The sequence below is a fragment of the Orbicella faveolata genome, unplaced genomic scaffold, assembly GCF_042242905.1.
Source record: "Orbicella faveolata isolate gen_17 unplaced genomic scaffold, um_ofav_v1 contig_15, whole genome shotgun sequence".
Taxonomy (NCBI): domain Eukaryota; kingdom Metazoa; phylum Cnidaria; class Anthozoa; order Scleractinia; family Merulinidae; genus Orbicella; species Orbicella faveolata.
The window spans coordinates 10,581,335-10,601,097 of record NW_028301542.1 but is presented as its reverse complement, the minus strand read 5'-3'; the positions used below and the strand labels follow the sequence as shown (position 1 = coordinate 10,601,097).

Below are 19,763 nucleotides of genomic sequence, written 5' to 3'. Positions count from 1 at the left end.
TCCATTTTTTGCGCTGTAATATTCTTTGCTCACGAACCCCACAGAAATGCTTGCTACGCAGGCTACTCTGAAGATGACTTGCGCTCAGGTTGTCGAAACGTCAGTCACCAACAACAGTTCTTTTCAGAACTACTCTCACCAGGACGATCACACCATACAAACTATTATTAAGCATGTTTTGCAAAAGGATATTTTTCTGCAGTAACAATCTCAATCAACCAAAAATAGAATGTTAAAATAAGGTCACCTCCTTCACCACAGCACTGAGTGGTACATAGAAGAGCTGAGTGCCTAGCCGAATGACCAGTATTTTTTTCAGTTGCCCAAGACAAAATGTTGGTCGCCGCTAGAGCATACCCTTACAGATAATCAACTGAAAGCTAATTAGCAGAGCATAATCTGATCCCCCACTACAACCTGTAACTTGCTACCACAATTCATGAGTTAAAATGACAAATGCCAGCAGGACAGGATGAAGGGACCTGGAATTGACAGAGGTTACACCTAAGTCTCACACATAATAAGTGTGTGCCTGGGCAACGAGTCTTATAAAGCTGAGTTGTCTTAAACCTCTAGCCTTAGCCTCATAGTCTAGCCTTCTGGGTGGAGCCTCCCTGTATATTCCACTATAGGAAGAGCCCCTTCCCCATCCAACAGCTGGAGACTCAGGATAGCGGTCAGAACAGGAGCTTTCGAGAACACACTTGAACTACACTGTACCATCTACCTCCTATATATGAACTTGAGCCTTTAAACAGTGTCAGCTTAATATTTCTTACCTCTTGAAGAACTGATTTTCTTTGCGACATCAGTGGACCAGTGAATAGATCAGAAATCTCAGCCAGATCCAACACATGCTCGCCAATAGCAACACCTATGCGATGTCTTGGCTGTGGATCACAAAATAGTCTCCAGTTACAGTTACAGTGGAACCCCGCCTTACGACCACCCTGTTAATACGGTCGCTTTGTTATTGCGGCCACATTATTCTGGCCCGAAAAAAAGCTCAGTCAGTCATTTTCTTATTTAAAGAACCCCTTTAATACGGCTACCCTAGTGACCAGATTGTCGGGGTTCCAATGTAGTAAGAAATAAATGAAAACTTCTGAAATATGCAAGCTTACTCACATTATCAGACGTGGAAAATACTCCATACGGAAGATTTTCAACAGGAAAGTGGTTCTCGGGAGAAACTGTAATGAAGGACATCTCAGTGTAACGACTACTAAAACGAGACAACCGAGCTAACAAGAAAACCACGTTGAAATTTCGTTGAAGCACCTAACAAAGAGCGGGCCCTGGGTATCAAGCATCTTTTCGCATTTCCGTCTCCTCCCCTGGAACAATTTTGTATAGACAAAACGAGATTCTACTTCTTTAAATGTGATCGTAAATAAGGAAACAACTTAGCTGTAACACAGGATTTTTTTTACTGCTACTCCTGTTTACTTTCTTGTGCGGGAAAAAGCGAAAAATATGCGTATTTTTGTGCGTTTACATTTCACTTTCGCTCTTTGTCTTTGCGCTGGTCACGTGATCACCCTGTCTGGAGTCGGCGTCTGTCGTGCGATCTTTTTGCGTGTCTGAATTCGCTCGAAGATGAACAGAATAGTCTTGATGTTCATATTTCTTACTCTTGTGACTGTCTTGGGTATTGGTAAGTTTATAACAAAGTCATTGACTTGTTTCTTTGCTCTTTTTTTTACTTTAAACGATTCAACTGCAATAGGGAAACACCAAAAACAGACGAGACACAATGGCCGTCTGAAGTTGTCCAGTCGGTCCATGTTAACAAATGCAAAATAAAACTTATGGGGTAAACTTCTCAAGCCAACGTTGAAAAAAATTGTTTGATAGATTACTGTTATAGGTCAGGAGTATTTGCTTGTTGGTATTTATGTCTGACTATAAAATATAAGCTTTAGCGTGTTGGTGCGAATGTCCTGGCATCGATAATAGCTAAGCTGTAACTTAATTTGTGATAAGCTAAATGTTTTGGATTCTATTCTGGTTTTGCCTGCCATTTCTAGTTTGATATGTTCTTCGGACGTGAAGAACACTAGAAGTAGATCAGTCTTTTAAATATATAATTTTAATTTTCTACAGTTTTATTACGCACAAAATTTCATGCTTAATCTTTGCCATAATAATGAGGCCCTGTTAGGGGGGGTACCCATGTCCGCCGTCTGAAATTCGTCACCAGCCATGTCGGCATTTCGCAAGATTCCTACGTCGCCTGTCAGAATTTCGTCTCAGAGGAATTGTGTCGAGAAATTTGACCTTGTTCGATTAAAACGAAGCTACACATAGAACACATTGTAATACCTTTGTTTATTAAAAGAAAAAAACTGCCACAGTATTCTCAAGTCTCACGCATTGAGCATGCGGCTCACGCAAACGAATTCAATCTTGCGTTCTCACGCTGAAACTATTATTTCTCAGGCATTGAAGGTTCCTTGCTGTTTTAGTCAAGTACATAAAATTATAATTAAGTATCTCTTTGGATATAATTTACTCCTTGTATGCTTTGCACTTGCTTTGAACACTTTTCAGCAGTACGAATTCTTATGCAGAGCCAGCATTTCTCTGGTCAGTGGGTTTAATGATTACTTTATGGTTATTTTTAAAGGGTCACATTTTGACTCAGAATGAAGGAATGAAGGAAAAGCTACATGTACTTCAATTTTTCAAAATTTCCTAAGGGGCTGGGAGCACGCTAGGGGGTATATTGGGGGCATGCCTTCTAAGGGCTTGGGCATACTTTTGAGTGCTGAAGTTGCTAACCTCCTAGGGGATGTGGGGGCATGAAAATTTTGAAATTTAGACGCTTAGAATTGCTATTTTCAGCCTTTTTCCAATCAGTATTTGGACCTAAGGTACAATCGGACCTATGACTATTTTTACCATGTTTATGTTTAACAACCATTCTTTAACTCAAAATCTCAACGGCCTCAATCAGATAATCTCTCCTATCTATAATCTTCCTTTGAATTTGGCGTAACCCTTACCTTCTACTGAGAAGACCTTGGCAGCTTTCCCCTGTCTCTCTTTTCCTAGTTGATGATACAGCTTCATATTCTTTTACTGGTGGCCCACTAATAAAAATATGAAGTTGACTTTCAAAGATCTCTTTCCTTTTTTTAAGCATGTTTTTACGCATTTTAGGGCACTGCTCACTCAGCTGAGAGTGACAAAAAATAATCAGCAATGACAGACTCGATTTATTCGACATGGATGTTTTAGCATATGTAAGAAAGTCTGGGTTTCACAACCTGTCGACATCTCGCGTGAGAGAGGAAAACATATTTAAAACTCTGCAAATGCATCTTCACTTCAACTCAGACGTTTAAAACAATCACTGCATTCTCAGTTCCGAAATTCGTTGTCGGTCTATCTTGCCATTGGTGTAGCTTTCTCTATTTGGCTGGAGTAGTCTCTCATTCGTCCCCAATTCATAGCACTCATGTCGCTGTTTCAAGGCCATGTCGTTTGTTGGAATTTATCCCTAACAGGACCTCAATAATAGGTTGAAGGTAGCTGATCAGTGAACATGTCATGTTTCAGTTTATATTCATTTGTACTTCAATTGTACCACAAGTGAGAAACGTTTTCCAAAGAGAAACTCAGTCGCACACAACCTGGAAATGCAAATACTTTAGGTTGTTGAGTACGTTTCAGACCTGAATGAGACATAGCGGATGATGTTTACCTGATATTATAATAAAGTTTTCATATAACGCATGCTCCGATTGGCTGAAATATCGTGGTTTATCAGAGAACAGAGCATGGGTTAATGACAGTAAGCTGGCTTTCAAAATTTTGCTTTGGAATTTTGACAAATTTCACCCAAATAAAGCCTCCCCTGTGATTCAGACAAACCAAATAGAAACAAGCTCTTTGTCTACAGTAACTATGGCTCACAGAGACCATTGTTAGCAACATTAGTGTGAAAATTGTACTAAAATAACAAGTTTTGCTAGATTCCGGCCGACAAAACACGTAGCGAAATAAACAAATTCTCAACCTAATCAGTACTTCAATAAAAGACATTTATGTAGGCGGAAATTATACTTAAGAAGTAAAACGATGACAGAAAACAACAATTGAGCTATCTCTGTTTATGATGAGAAGCTTTTAATTATTTTTGTAAAAATGCTCAATTGCTCAAAACAACATTTACATGCAGTGTAGTAATGCTCATTCTCTGGTCATCTCAGTGAAGTGAAGCGACGAGTGGTCAGCTCAAAGCTTGCTCTAGATATTCTCTATGGTCAGAGTAGAACCAGTGGGAGCAGTTTAGTCTGTCTAACTTATACGCTAGTTTGGGCAATCTTGCTGCAAGCGGCTGCAAGCCGTAAATAACTGTAGCTCCCTTCAAATTCAACTCAGCATTTTGCATTTTCATCTGCAACCTTTGAGCTCCTGGTTTTGTAATTTCCATTGGAAAAGTGTACATTTTCATGAGCCACAATACCGCAGGATTCTCCTGGACTACAAACCTTTACCTGCCTTAAGATTGTTATTTGAAAATTAACTAAAAAGCGGACTTATTTGAAGGCAACGTTCTTCTCTCGAAAGCCGCTTGAAACTACTTAAAACTGAAAGCTTAGCTGAAGTCCAGTTTGTGATTGACAGCTGTCACATCGTTAGCCAATCAAATTATTTGAGCAATTCTAACAAGGATTGTGATTGGCTTATTTTAGCGCACTTTATCAGAGAACACAGCATGGCTGACACCAGTTTTACACATTTGGAAAATAAAGTTTGGTTTGAAAATTCAGCGGAATACATGGGGAAATTATTGGATTCTTTATCATAAAACAAATAAAGAAGCCTCGACTGTGCTCTGTCCTGTTGTAAAGCACTTAGGAAGCGGTAGAGCACTCAAGAAGTGGGGAAAAGCACTTGACTTTGTCTCATGTTTTCCCTTACTCTTCTTTCGTGCTCTACTGCTTCCTGCGTGCTTTACAACGGAACAGAGCACAGTCAAGGCTTCTTTATTTGTTAACTGTCATTACTTCCAGAGGCAAAGTGACTATGTATGCTCCTGCATATTTCTGGAAATCTAAACAAAAATAGGTATGCAATTGCATACATGTGTCTAGTACTAGCTAGTTGTTTCTATGCATCTTGAATTGTGGCAGTAATCAGCAATGTCTTCTTTAGCGCCGCTTTAAAGCCAATTTTGTTTGTTTGAGTAATAAATCTGCCAACAAGTAGCGTGAAATAAGTGCAACTGCCAGTTTCAAAAACTTGCCAAATTTTTTCTCAACTTGTGATACGAAATTTGGTGGTTGTCAATAATTCCGCGATTCGGTGTGATCTTCGAGGACAAATTTTGACTGGTTTGCTCCTAAGGTGCTACTTAGTTGGAACTGATTAGCCTCCTAGGGATCAAAGTTGTCGGATTTATTTGCACTAGAGTATACATGGTTCGTGGCATCTGTTGTTACATCGTAGTCAACTGAAATTGAAATAATTGCGAGATAAATTACTATTTACAACATTCTCAGTTGAAGCGCCAGATGATTTGGAAAACCTACGATTTGTGTTCCTGAGTCGTTAGATCCCTTCGATTTGCTTTATGACTACGCTTGCTATGGTTGATGACTTGACTCGAATATCGCTACATGATAAAATTGTCCCTTTTAATTAATGTAAGTCACCTGACCTATTTTTCCAACCTCGCGTAGTTGAGGAGATTGCACAATTACTGGCGATAATGAATTCTAAGTAGTAGTCTAATTCTTTGTTACATGTGACTGAACATGCAAATCACTATTATCGATTAGTAGAATTCTACTAGTATATCAATACAAATGCTGCAGTCTGATTGGCTGAGCTACTCATACTATCAGGCATTAGTGTGCAGTTGCTGGAAGTTATCTTCAGAATAGTGACAATTTTTTTTTGTTTTTGCAGAGTTATGGAAGAACATTTAGATATAAAGGGATAATTAAATTCCTGAGAAGACTAAAAGAAGGACATTCCCAGTTTCATGACTTTAAAAAAAAACTAGAAAATGTTGAAAACAGATGAGTGTTCATACACAACAGGAAATTCCAAACATCATTTCAGTGTGTATGATTTTTCTAAAGGTCTAATAATGTTAAATACAATGTACAAAAACAATTGGAATGGTTAGCTGAAGAAAATTTAAGTAAGAATTCTACTAAAACTGTCAGATTCTTTGCTCTTGATTTCCATGCTGAAGGTGATTTCACCTCTCTCATAGAACTCTTTAGCTCCGAATGTAATAGCTAATTATCTCATTGCATGCTCTCAAAAGTTTTCCCCTCTGATTTGTCAAACTGTCCTCTGGGAAAGGTGGGGAAAAGCATTTCCAAGCCCCTAAAAATAAAAATTTTCTCAGGGGTGGGGCATGTCCCCAACTCCCCCCTGTGGCTTGCACCTTCCACTTTTGATTACAAAATATTTTCTGCCTCACAGAAAGTACATGCCACACCCCAACTATCATTGTGGTATGAGATGAAAAAGTCGTAAGGAATATGAGTTTTATTTGGCACAGTTTTAGTATACTGGCAACTCTGAAGACATAGGGTATGTTCCCTGGTCCACGGTCAGTTTCGCTGGTATCGTGCTTGATCTACATGTACATCTGTAATGGATAAATTTCTAATAATATACAGGGTTTTAAAACTGAATTTGTGCCCTAATGATTTGCTTCTTTCTTTAAAGATTTGTGCTGCACGCCATGGACCATAAATAATACTTTAAATTAAGGAAATTTACTAAAACAGCATGTGTTTGTCCCAATTAGCTGAAAGCAAGCGGGAATTGGTGTGTAGATGTGACACCTTACGCTGTGAGAGTATGAACTACACATGCATCACTGATGGAGCCTGTGTGGTATATATTGATCGATATGGTACTGATGAGATTCAAGTCAGGGGTTGCACCACTGAGGACCCTGCACCTAGAATGATTTGTGATAGCCATGATGGAAAGCCTGATGACAGGCGTGACTCCTATGACTACCATGCACACTGTTGTTACAAGAACATGTGCAATGATGTAACCAAAATAAATCTCACTTTACCAACTGTGAATCCATCTACATCTGGGACAGACAAAGGTAACTTCACTGGAAATGTTTTGTTGGTTTAATTAATTTGTTATACAGGGCTCAAAGTTATTTTTGGCTTTGGGAGCACTTGTACTACCAAGTGTAAATTTTGTGGTGCACTGCCAAAATTTTGGTGCACAACTAAAAATACTGGAGGCACAGCATAAAATACTGGAACATGGCTCAAAGACAATGACCAACTGGTCGCTTATGCAACAACAGGGTTTGATAAATATGAGGCCCATACGTCTGCTAGGTCATATCATTTGACTGACAGTTTATTTTGCATAATAAATTTATCTCTATTTGAGGTTTATTTTTACTTATCATATTTGAAGCATTTTGAAGGGCATTAAATATCTTTTTGTGGACATGTATCTCTGTTTCTCTATTTCAGTTGTCATTTTACATTGCCTTGTGACTTTTATATCCAGTACTTTTCGATGGTTTTCGTTTATATAGACATTGTCAACTAAAAATGCTCAAGCCCTGAAAGCAATCTAATTATATAAAATCAGAAGGCTTTTTAAGTCAACTGACCATGTTACTTTATCTAATTAATCAATACTTTTAGATGCTGGACGGGTTTTTCTGCTGGACTCGCATTGTTTGATTTGAGAGACACATGATAAATTGCAGTTCTAAAACCTAGTTTACATAGCAATTTGACATTTTGATCAGTTTTGGAGGGCTGGTTTATCAGTGGGATAATTCAAAACCAACACAGAACCAACCTGTCAGCTAATGCAACTTACAACAGTTTGTTGGCTGACTTTTAGTTATCTGTCAATGGACTGTCAATTGGCAAGTTGACCAGTGCATGCTCCAACTTGTCTTGAGTTGGGATCATTTTTGTTACCTTTACAACAAAATAATATCCATCCCTTACTTCAGTCCTGGTGGGATCAGCTCTTCAGAGAGCACCGTGTCTGTTTATTTTCTTTATTTACACACCTGTTTAGCAATCACAATAAATTGGACACTTAGTAGTTTGTGGTTGTAGCATTTTCTGTCCTTACTTTGTTTCATTTTGTGCCAGCATCACTCCATTTTCATTCTTTTTTGTTGTTGTTGTTGTGTTGTGTTTTTCTTTTTTTTCCACTTTTAGATTCTAATGATCAAGGTGGTGGCGAACTGAGCACAATAGGTGTAGCAGCAGCTATTGCTGGTCCAATGTGTTTTATTTGTGGCCTGATCATGTTGTTCATTTGTTGGCACCAAAAGAGACAACTAAAAAAACAAGAGCATTTTAATGAGGCTGAAGCAGCACTGAAACCATTGGAAGTGGATGAAGCAGTAATCCCATCTGGACAAACCCTGAAGGAGTTAATGGATATGTCAACGGGTAAGAATAGTCAATGTAAGACTGCAGGATTTGAAAGTTCAAACATACCTGTTCCCCTGGCACCCTGCTAATAAATTATGGTTCATTCATTTTTACAGCAACTTTTTGCCTCAACAAATGGCCCTTTTTTGTGTTACTACAGTACTGTTCATATGTTACACAATACCTACTGTGTAAAATGCATTTATTTAATTCTGGATTTTCAAAAGTAGCCAGCTGCTGGCAGAAATCACCATCTATGCCATGATTTTGGCTGGCTATAATTATTTTGCTGGATTAAAGTACTGCTCAAAAGTAAGTTACCACCGTCTCGCGAGACAAGACAATCGTATTGCAAGATGAGACATTTGTGACCTTCCACGGGAAAACGTACATTAACGCTTTTCCGTTTAATGGTTCAAAGCATTTGTTAGTCATTTGTTTACCGTTAAAACAGTTTAGAAAATCGTTAGAAGCATTAGAATGTCCATTAAAATTTTCACTCTAGTTGTTTATAGTGTTGGAAAAGACGTTAAAAGCGTTTTCACCGTCCGTTAAAAGCATTAGTAAAAACCGTTCAAATTTCCCTTCAATGGCGTTAAAAGATCTTGAGAGCATTCGAAAACTTGTTTAATCAAAACGTGGACTGTTTAAGTTAAACACTTAACTGGTTAAGTGTTGAATTAAACTTAAAACATTGTGAGTAAGCTATGTTTTTCATTCATGCGGTGTAGTTTATCTACAAGGCGAGATGTGAAATATCTGATCTTTCGAAAGAAAAGTTTCTATAAAATTAATAACGTGCAATTTGGAGTTTCAACAGATTCCGAGCAAGCAAACAAGCAGACAGCACTTCATGAATTGTTTTTAGCATTCAGATCCAGTTTATTTTTGATGAATAATTGAAGGGGTGAGTGCAAAACCATGCTAAGTGACGATTTGGGTGAAAAAAAAATTTTCGCGAAAGGGCTTGAATATTTGCATGTGGTCTTCAATGTAATGGAAAAATGTGGTCCTGTATTTTTCCTGCTGGTTTTTGCTTTGTTTATGAAGATGCCGCTAGGAAAACCGAGTGGTTTTTTTGCTGGAGTATTACCGATCGGTTTTTCCGATCACTCGGCCATTTTTGGAATTAGGAAACTTCACAGAATTCCGCTTCCACCGCCAAGGATTGTTGAGGCCAGGAATTATAAACATTACGACCCCGCTTTGTTTTGCGAGGATCTAAACAGCATCCCATGGGATATCTTAGAACTTGACCAAACTCCTAATGATGCGTGGCAGTCATTCAAAGACCTATTTCTCACAGCAGCCGATAAACACGCGCCCGTTGTCACGCGCCGTGTCCGCGGAAGATCCGTGCCATGGCTAACACCAGAAATAAAAGACCTCATGCACCAGCGTGATCATCAACACAAAAAAGCGATGTCAACAAACAAAGAGCTTCACTGGAGCAACTACAAAAGATTATGTAATGCTGTGAACACAAAAATGCGTAAAGAAAAATGTTGTTATTACTCCAGCCAGCTCTCAAATGATCAAAGCTCGAAAGAAATGTGGGGAACACTAAACAAGATCTTACCTAAACAAAAGAAATCTGCATCCGGAGGATCAGAAACAATGTCGGCAACGAACTTTAACAAGTTCTTTTCATCAATTGCAAAGAATCTATGCAGCGTCTTCAAAGACCATACCTTGCCAAGAATTTTAGCCCCCAGAGTTAACAATGACTTTACTCTGCAAGAAGTTAGCGCCAGTTTCGTGCGCCATGAGCTGTCAAAGCTAAAATCATCCAAAGCTACCGGGCTTGACAAAATCCCCGCAAAACTCCTCAAAGACGCATCCTCTGTAATAGCCAAGCCAATCACTTATCTTATAAACCTCACAATTTCGTCTGGCGAAATCCCATCTCAGTGGAAGGAGGCTAAAGTAACTCCCATTTTTAAGGCAGGAAAAAAGGATGACGACAACAACTATCGTCCGATTTCAGTTCTCCCCCTTGTTTCCAAGGTCATGGAACGTGCGGTCCAAGTTCAACTGTTAGCATTTTTTGAGGTTAACAAAGTTCTATCGGTATATCAATCCGGCTTCCGTAAGAAGCATTCTACCGAAACCGCAGTTGTCCACTTGGTTGATCATATATTAGAACACATGGACAAACAACAGTTGACTGGCACTGCCTTTATTGACTTAAAAAAGGCTTTTGATCTTGTTGACCACAAATGTCTCCTTCACAAGCTAGAGCACTATGGAGTTAGAGGGCACAGTCTTGGCTGGTTCAGAAACTATCTCACCACCCGCTCGCAGCGAGTTCAATATGGAAAGGAGTTATCATCCAGCCTTCCTCTCGACTTCGGTGTTCCTCAGGGTTCCTTGTTGGGGCCTCTATTATTTGTGATACACATAAACGATTTGCCTCAATGTTTACTGCACTCGTCGATTAGCATGTATGCGGATGACACTGTTATCTATTATTCTGGATCTGAGGTTAGCAACATCAGGGAAAATTTACAAGAAGACCTCAACCGTGTTGAGCAGTGGCTGGTGAACAGTAAGCTAATACTAAACCAGAGCAAAACCAAAGGGTTACTCTTTGGAACAAGACAACTGCTGCAAACCACCTCAGACTTTGTCCTGCAGATTCAAAGCAAGGACATAGAGAGAGTGACGAAGTTCACTTACCTTGGGACTATGCTCGATGAACAGCTTCACTGGAAAGAGCATATAGACACTACTTGTAAAAAAGTTAATAAGCGTCTAGGACTTCTAGCACGCATACGATCTTGCCTCACTCTTAAAGCAGCGAAGTGTGTCTACAATACCCTTATTGAGCCAATTTTAAGTTATACTGACACTGCTTGGGGTGAACTGTCTGTTGGCTCCAGCAAAAGTCTGCAGCAGTTGCAAAACCGTGCTGCCCATATCATTCTCAAGCGTGACTCTTCTAGAGATACTTTTAATGTTTTAGGGTGGACTGACTTAGAAACAAACCGTAAAATCCACAAATGTGTTTTAGTTTTTAAATGTTTGCATAACTTAGTTCCTCAGTATTTAAGTAACTATTTCATTAGGAACTACAATGTACATGGTTACAACACTCGAAGGAAGGCTGACCTCCATCTACCCAAACCCAAACTTAGCCTTGGCAAACATACTTTTAGATTTTCTGGCACAGCCCTTTTTAATTCACTACCTTGTAAAATCCAACAAGCTGTATCACTCTCCTCTTTTAAAAATCTTGTCAAAGCCCATTTTATTTATAGCACCTAATTTATGATATCTATTTTTTTCCCTACCAGTTCATGCTTGTAACTCGTTTCAATTTTTTAAACTCTTTTTATATAACTATTTCAACTACTAGACGTTAGTTTTTTTTTGTTTTTTTTTAACTCTATTTTTATAACTATTTTATACTATTAGACGTTTTATATTTTTAGAAATTGTATTTAGCAGGGCCCCTCTGGATACCAGCCACTGTGCTGAATGGGCCACCCTGCATAAATAAAGTTTTACCTACCTACCTACCTACCTACCTCGAAAACGAAGCGAAGCTTAGTGGAAAAACTACAGGACATTGCTAAACATACCTAAACAAAACTGCATGCAAAATTTGGAGCGTTTTCAACAAAGTTCACTTTTGATTAAAATACCTAACACCCTTTTCCTGCCGAGGCCTTCAAATAAACTTAGCCAGGCCTTTGTAATGATAAACAGAGCCAATCCTTTGTTATTATAGCCAAGCCAAGCCTTTGTTATAAGTCGAAGTCTCGCCTCGGTTTATCATAACAAAGGATCGGCCCGCCGCGACCGCAAGGACTTTGACTTCACTTAGAAAGCAGCAAAATGTCAATTTCATGCAACGTATAAGCTCAAAAATGTTGATTTTAGGTCAAAAAAGGTTAAATGTTGATTTCACATTAACACGTGACGGCAGGGAGGTTGATTTCTCTTAGAAACCAGCAAAATGTCAATTTCACGCAACGTATAAGCTCAATGATGTTGATTTTAGGTCTAAATAGGTTTATATGTTGATTTCACGTTAACGCTTGACGGCAAGGATGTTAATTTCACTTAGAAAACAGCAAAATGGTAATTTCACGCAACATATAAGCTCAGTGATGTTGATTTCAGGTCTAAATAGGTTAAAATGTTGATTTGAGGTTAACGCGTGACGGCAAGGATGTTGGTTTCACTTAGAAGCCAGCTAAATGTCAATTTCACGCAGCGCATAAGCTCAATGATGTTGATTTCAGGTCTAAATAGGTTAAAATGTTGATTTCAGGTGAACACGTGATGGCAAGGATGTTGGTTTCACTTAGAAACCAGCAAAATGTCAATTTCACGCAGCACATACAGTACCGATCAGAAGAAACCTAACAGGGAACGCTTGACTGAACACGTTCTGTTTCCGTTCCACTCGTGTTCCCGTTCCCGTTCTGTATCCGTCCTGTATCCGTTCTGTACCCATTCTGTACCCGTTCTGTATCTGTTCCGTTCCTGTTTGCAAACGCGTTCCCTGTTAGGTTTCTTCTGATCGGTACTGTAAGCTCAATGAGGTTGATTTCAGGTCTAAATAGGTTAAAATGTTGATTTCACGTTAATGCTTGACGGCAAGGATGTTAATTTCACTTACAAAACAGCAAAATGGTAATTTCACGCAACGTATAAGCTCAATGATGTTGATTTCAAGTCTAAATAGGTTAAAATGTTGATTTGAGGTTAACGCGAGACGGCAAGGATGTTGGTTTCACTTAGAAAACAGCAAAATGGCAGGAGCCCATGATGGGCTCCTGAAAATGGTAATTTCACGCAATGCATAAGCTGAAAATTGTTGATTTCAGGTCAAAAAAGGTGTAAATAAAAATAAAATAAAACAAATAAACATTTCAATAAGCACTTTTTAAATACGGCAACGTCTTAAATGGCTAAAAAATCACGAGATAAATACATAGTTTTCGACAAACACGATCGTAGCTTTATGTCACGCACCGCCATAACTTCCAAGTTCAAAATGCACTGGTACCTCATGCCTGATGAGGATAACAACTTTGGTGGCTGTTTAGTTTTGGATTTAAGAATTTGATGACTTCACATGAACACGCTCTATAAATAGGGCTGACAGATTGACAGATTAACAGATTAACCCTTCTGCGCAACGTACGGGTCTGCAGACATCTGCATGTCCGCTGATCTCAGAAGCTCAAAACACTACAAATCATGCTGATTTGAAATAAAATCAACGCAACCTGGATCGCAGATCTACAGTACCGCTCAAAAGTAAGTTACCACCATCTCGCAAGACGTGTCTCGTTTCTCGTGAGACCCGTCTCGAGAGAAACGAGATGAGTCTCGAGAGAAACGAGACAAGTCTCGTTCCTCGCGAGTGCACTGGAAGTACCAATGCTACGCATTCATTGGTATTCGAAACCTGTTTTGTGAATAAGATGTCTGTATCGTATTGTATCGTATCGATTAGCGCAGTAGACACGACACTAAGAAATAAAGTGTTAAAAAAACACTTCAGAAGTCTGTGTACAGTGTTCTTGATGTTTGGTGACTGAATCTGATGACAATTCCAGCGAGAAACAGTCTTCTATTTCCTATGGCGATTGAAGCCTGTGGAGAGTGCGTTCGCTATGACAATATGATGCACAGAGTAGCCTGAGCACAAATTCATTCGATATCATTCCCAACTGATCGGAATGTAAACTTCAATGGACAAATCTTGTTTTTTTTTAATGAGTTTCAGCAAGACTTTGAGAAGGAAATTGAATTCCAGAAATGTTCCTTTAAGTTATTGAATGTCATACTGATCAAAGAGTCAAATTGTGTGGCATTATTAAGTTTGTAACTGGAGTGAATTTGGCATGCTTACTTCGTCAATTCAGTTCTTTAAGCAATGTGCTTGTCATACCATCTCCGCCCCCTGAGTTTTGCTCAGCTTTGAGCTTTGTAAATAGAAGTCATGGTAGGTAATAAAACGCTATTAATTTTACAGCCACGTAAAATGTCTCACTTTCCTGTTCAAAGCATTAACCAAGTCGTTCAAACGCTCTGAAAAGGCATTTGCTCTCCATTTGTTAGGCGTTAGTTGTTAGCCGTTTAACAGAAAAGCATTATGCGGCGGCATGTCACATTTGTCTCCTGAGAATTTAAAACATCAGCCGCAAGGCCTGTAAGAGTTATTTTTTGGTGAATTAAAAGCCCCTGCAGGTAGCAGCACTCAGTGGACTCTGACCAGTTATGATAAGGTTAATCTAACAAGTTTGTTTGGTTATGATGTACAGCGAAAAAAAAAATAGAATTTGTTTCACCCTTAGGAACTGTGATATCAAGCTTACATTACGTTTATCAAGGTTTGGTTTTAACAGTTGATCAGTGGCTTTCTTGGGACTGTCATATTGATTTCAAAACCCATCTAAACGAGAAGACATTATTGAAGGTGAACAGTGTTACATAACTTGAGACCTGAAACAACCAGTCACATGAAAAACTGTATATCAAGTCTTATAAAATGCCATGAAATCTGCAGAGTTAAGGAAGTTTCCTTGTCACATTACCCTTCCAAACGCCTGAGAGCCTATTTGGTGACAAAAAGTCAGTTACAGAAAAAGTTTTGTTACTTTATGAGAGACGTAAGTTTACCTATATGAAGCACGCAAGGATTCTGTTTCAAAGCGAAAGAACCACATGACTTTGAGGCAACACAGAGACTGTGTTGCCTCAAAGTCTAATCTAATTAATTTGCAGTTTAACTTGCCACTATGAAGTCTTCAGGAACATTTAAAGAGTTTACCAGCCACAAATCTCTGTTAAAAATTCGATTCCCATTTTAAAGAATTGAAGAATGCAAGATATTAAAATACCCCTGAAGACACTAACAAAAATAGACATCCAAACATTTATAGCAAGTTAAAGTTTCTGGAGATGCCGCTAAATTGGCTTCTTGTTTGTTTATTCTGACCATGTGAACAAGAGTCACCGATTCGTCAGTTATAATTGCAACCACTTGTGCGTGAAAAACAAAAGTGTCAAGTTACCCTTAATGTGTAGTTCTAGAAATAGCCCCCCCCCCCCCCCCTCTTCCTCCCCAGAATTTCCATTTTTTTAACACAAAAATAACCCCCCACCCCACCCCTTCGGAATTTCTACAAGTATTATATACATCCCCCATACCCTCCTGAAAAAATAGTTTTGGCAAGAAAGTGTGTTAAAGTTACAGTTACAGTGCATTTACTGAAACCGGGGCCACCCAGACAATGAAAACCAATCAGATGACAGAACTGAAACAATAGATTCCAACATTTTCAAATCAAATGTCCGGTACAAAACAATAAAATCTAAATTTGTTCCTTGTGATGTTTACGCAGCTACCGTGTCTATTACTAAAATTGTCAAGCTCAAGGTGTTAGTACTTTTGTGTTAGAAAATATTCAGTTACTTTACTTTAAATTTTACATTTACAAGCGTGATAAACCCATTAGATTGATCTTTTCTGGCTGTGAACATACTGACACACAATTACAGTTGTTGTTTAAAATCGTTTGAAGTTTGCTTTCACCTCCTTTCAGTTACATCGAAAATAATCCCTTTCCAATTTGTAAATTTCGAACCTGCGGTCATGCAAAACTGCTCAGAGACCAGTTGAAGGGTTTCTTTTAAACAGTCGCCACAATATTCACACAACACACACTGTTGGCGATATATATTTACGAGTCACACTCTTACGCAGCTTTTATCTCCATGTATTTTCCAAACCAACCGATGACCCCATAGAAAGTGTAGCATATTCTTCTTGAACCCGCAAGCACGCTTGGCAATTTATTATGTGACACCGTAATTGCATAAGCATCACGAGAAACAAGTTGAGATTTCATTGTCTTGTACCGAACATTTGATTGGCTGGAATTGAAAATTGGACATTTGATTGGCTGGATTTGAAACTGTCAGAATCTATTGTTTCAGTTCTGCCATCTGATTGGTTTTCATTGTCTGCGTGGCCCCGGTTTCAGTAAACGCACTGTAATACTCCAAACACTTTTGTATGTCACTGCTGTTTATTCTTGATCGTTCGTAACATCTGAAGATACACACACACAAAAAATATAGCAATTTATTTAAAGTGCCTATGAAGTAAAAAATAATTGCTGCTTATTTGAAAGGCTTTTCAAAGTAAAGAAGAATGGCAGTTCCCTTTTTGGAATATCTTTTTTTGTTCTAGAGATATTTACGTTTTTATATTATGCAAAGGAGGAAAGTGATGACGTCATCGGTGCTTCCACTTGAACAGTAAAACACTGAATCAAGAATATCTCTAGAAGTATTGGAGCAGTTTTCTTCAAACTTGGCACCACAAATGTGCATCACAAAGGAAACAGAATGACACCTTCGGTGTTGTCGCCATGGTAACACTTTTGGCTCCAGTCTCTCTGTTAAAAACCAAATTTGCAAATTTGCAACCCTTCGAAAAGGGACAGAGGGTCCTGCTCGGAACACACATGATTCCCATATTGTCTTAACTCTCCCCATTAGATTGTTGGGGGTGGATGATCCTTGTTTAAGATAAAATCTGGTAATGTTAGTTTTAATTAAAACAGAACCAGCGGCATAAATGTTGTCATGGCAACGGCACGACGGGTGTCACTTTGTTTCTTTTGTGATGTACATTTCTGGTGCCAAGTTTAAAGAACACTACTTAAATAGTTCTAGAGATATTCTTGATTGAGTGTTGAACTGTTTTACTGGAACCACCTATGACATCATCAATTATAATACAAAAACGTGAATATCTCTAAAACGAAAAAAGATATTCCAAAAAGGAAAACGCCATTCTTCTTAACTTTGGAAAGCCTTTCAAATCAGCGGCAATTATTTTTTACTTCATAGGCACTTTAAACATGTTTTGAAAGAAAACAGATAAAATAGTAACATGTCAAATGACCTTCCTATACGATTGTAAATGAGGTACAATTTCCGTTGAAGGACTGATATTATGAGTGTGCATGAAATTGACACCATACTTTTATTGTGAAAATGATCGCTAACACACTCGCGACGAAGCTCAATTTTACAGCAAAATTACATACAAACGGACAGAGATAAACAAGAATAAGAAATTCTCAAATTTGTGAAATCGTAACATCATTTCTTCCCTTGTAAAGGTAGAACATCATTTCTACCTTTATAACTAATTTTCATGAAAGAAATCGACTGCCACTTGACAGCTTCGAAGACTGATGCGAAAACAAACTAGGCTACTCCATGTAGACTGGTAACAAGTTATGGCAGTCAAATATTATGCGACTCAAAATACAAGTATTCAAGCTACTGTTTTTTTGATGTGAAAGATCTACCTAGTAGCTAAGAAAGGATTTTTGAACAGCTAGATGGATACTTGAATCCATATTCTAAATCGACCATCCAACCCCCCTCCCCTCTGGAATTTCCTGGGTCTTTGACCCCCCCCCCCCCCACTCCTCCGGAATTTCCAATTCCCTCCATGGTGGGGGTATGGATATTTTCTGGAACCACACATTTGAAACTAACAAATAAAAATAGCTTGTTACATTTACCTGCAACAAAAACTAGTTCCACCTCAATGTAATGTTTTCGCTGCTTTCAGTGATTTCTGTTTATTATTATTATTATTATTATTATTATTATTATTATTATTATTATTATTATTATTATTATTATTATTATTATTATTATCGTCCTCACGTAATGTTTGCTTAGAGTCCTTAGGGCCGAGACCAAACCATGGTCCTGGGGCACTAGGGGATAGCCAGTTTTTAGCTTGATAGCACCCTCCTCAAAATGTGTGCTGTACCTAGCAAGGTTATCTTTTGTAGTTCACTGATGCTTAATTGGCCGGGAATTCTTCCAAGATAAGTCTCTAGTCCCTTTTTGATAGCTCCAAGTGCTCCAATGATGACTGGTATCGTTTCCGTTCTCATGCCCCACATTCGGCTTGTTTCGATTTCCAAGTCCTTATATTTGGATAGTTTTTCACTGACTTTCACGGATGTGTTTCTGTCTGATGGTACTGCCATGTCAATAAATTTACAGGTTTTCGTTTTGTGGTCTTTAATCACTATATCGGGTCTGTTGGGTGTTATTTTCCTGTCTGTGTGTATTGGCATGTCCCATAATATTGTGACATCCTCGTTTTCTGTAACTGTTTGTGGCTCATGGTCATACCACTTTTCTGATGTCTTTATATTATAGTTGTGACAGACTTTCCAATGTATATACGCGGCTGCTTTATCGTGTCTGTGGGTATATTCTGTTTTCGCAAGTTCAGGACACCCAGACACGATATGGTCAATTGTTTCGTCGTATTTGTTACACATCCTGCATAGGGGACTAGTACCGTCTTTGATAATGCTGGCGTGGTATGATCTGGTAGCTAGGCTTTGGTCTTGGGCTGCGATTATGAATCCTTCTGTTTCTGCCTTCAGTCCACTGCTTTTGAGCCACTGGTTGGTTTTGTGGTGGTCAACATCTGCCTCCTTTATTCTCTTTGGATATCTTCCATGTAGGGCTTTGTTCTCCCACTGCTTTGTTAATTTTTCTTGGGTCTTATTTCGTGCCATTTGTTTGGTTCTCTTTGCATATTTGGTGGTTGTTTCTTCTGCTTGTTTATCTGGTATTGTTAGGTCTAGTTCTTGTTTGAATTGTTCTGCTTGCCTTTGTATAGAGTACAATTTCTTTCTGCCATCATGTTCTTGCACTAGTTTGATTAGGGCATCATCAGTGTTCTTTAGGTATGTATCAAGCCCTATCGTGGTTGTTTTGTAGGAGGCTTCTAATTGGATAAGACCCCTACCACCAGCATTTCTTGGGAGGTAGAGTCTGTCTACATCTGCTTTTGTGTGATGCATTTTTGATAGGGTGAGTAGTTTTCTTGTTTTTGTGTCTAACCTCTTGATTTCACTCATCTTCCAGTCGATTATGTTAAAACTGTAGGTCACCACTGGGATAGCTAAGGTGTTGATTGCCTCAAATCTATTGGCAGCATTGAGCTCCGTTTTTAGGACCATCCTTACTCTGCGGTAGTATTCCTTCCTCACTCTTTCTTTCATCTTGGCATGCTGTATACCATCACCTTCATCCACGCCAAGGTATTTATATGTGTTCTCTTGGTCTAGTTCCTTGATACAGGTGTCAATGTCAAGTTGTAAATCGGAAGTTTCTGTCAGCTTTCCTCTTTTGAATGTGGCTTTAGCGCATTTGTCCAGCCCGAATTCCATCTTGATATCATTGCTAAATGTCTTTACAATATTGAGTAGGCCGGTTTGCTGGCTGTCACTTTTTGCATATGTTTTCAGGTCGTCCATATAAAAGAGGTGG

The 19,763-nt window shown here is 38.7% G+C and overlaps 3 protein-coding genes across 3 annotated transcripts in view; 1 reads left to right on the top strand and 2 right to left on the bottom strand.

Moving 5' to 3' along the window:
* The window catches only part of LOC110051325 (fumarylacetoacetase-like), a 72,316-nt gene extending 70,937 nt beyond the window's left edge, over positions 1-1,379 (bottom strand). Inside the window, exons 1-2 of the mRNA XM_089288385.1 lie at positions 1,129-1,379; positions 780-890 (exon numbers count right to left, since the gene is read on the bottom strand). Of these exons, the coding sequence (XP_089144511.1) occupies positions 780-890; positions 1,129-1,209 (192 nt within the window). The 5' untranslated portion in view covers positions 1,210-1,379. The remainder of the gene's footprint in view (positions 1-779; positions 891-1,128) is intronic.
* A 135-nt stretch (positions 1,380-1,514) lies between these two features.
* The window catches only part of LOC110051269 (TGF-beta receptor type-1-like), a 45,253-nt gene continuing 27,004 nt past the window's right edge, over positions 1,515-19,763 (top strand). The window contains exons 1-3 of the mRNA XM_089288382.1: positions 1,515-1,657; positions 6,782-7,096; positions 8,196-8,432. Coding sequence (XP_089144508.1) covers positions 1,600-1,657; positions 6,782-7,096; positions 8,196-8,432 — 610 coding nt within the window. The 5' untranslated portion in view covers positions 1,515-1,599. The remainder of the gene's footprint in view (positions 1,658-6,781; positions 7,097-8,195; positions 8,433-19,763) is intronic.
* Positions 18,191-19,672, bottom strand: LOC149113494 (uncharacterized). The gene has a single exon (XM_089288383.1). The coding sequence runs from the start codon at positions 19,661-19,663 to the stop codon at positions 18,203-18,205; it is 1,461 nt and encodes a 486-aa protein (XP_089144509.1). The 5' UTR covers positions 19,664-19,672; the 3' UTR covers positions 18,191-18,202.

What these genes read in the sequence shown, in the direction of transcription:
- LOC149113494 (XM_089288383.1), bottom strand. Translation starts at nt 19,663, where the DNA reads ATGGAATTCGGGCTGGACAAATGCGCTAAAGCCACATTCAAAAGAGGA.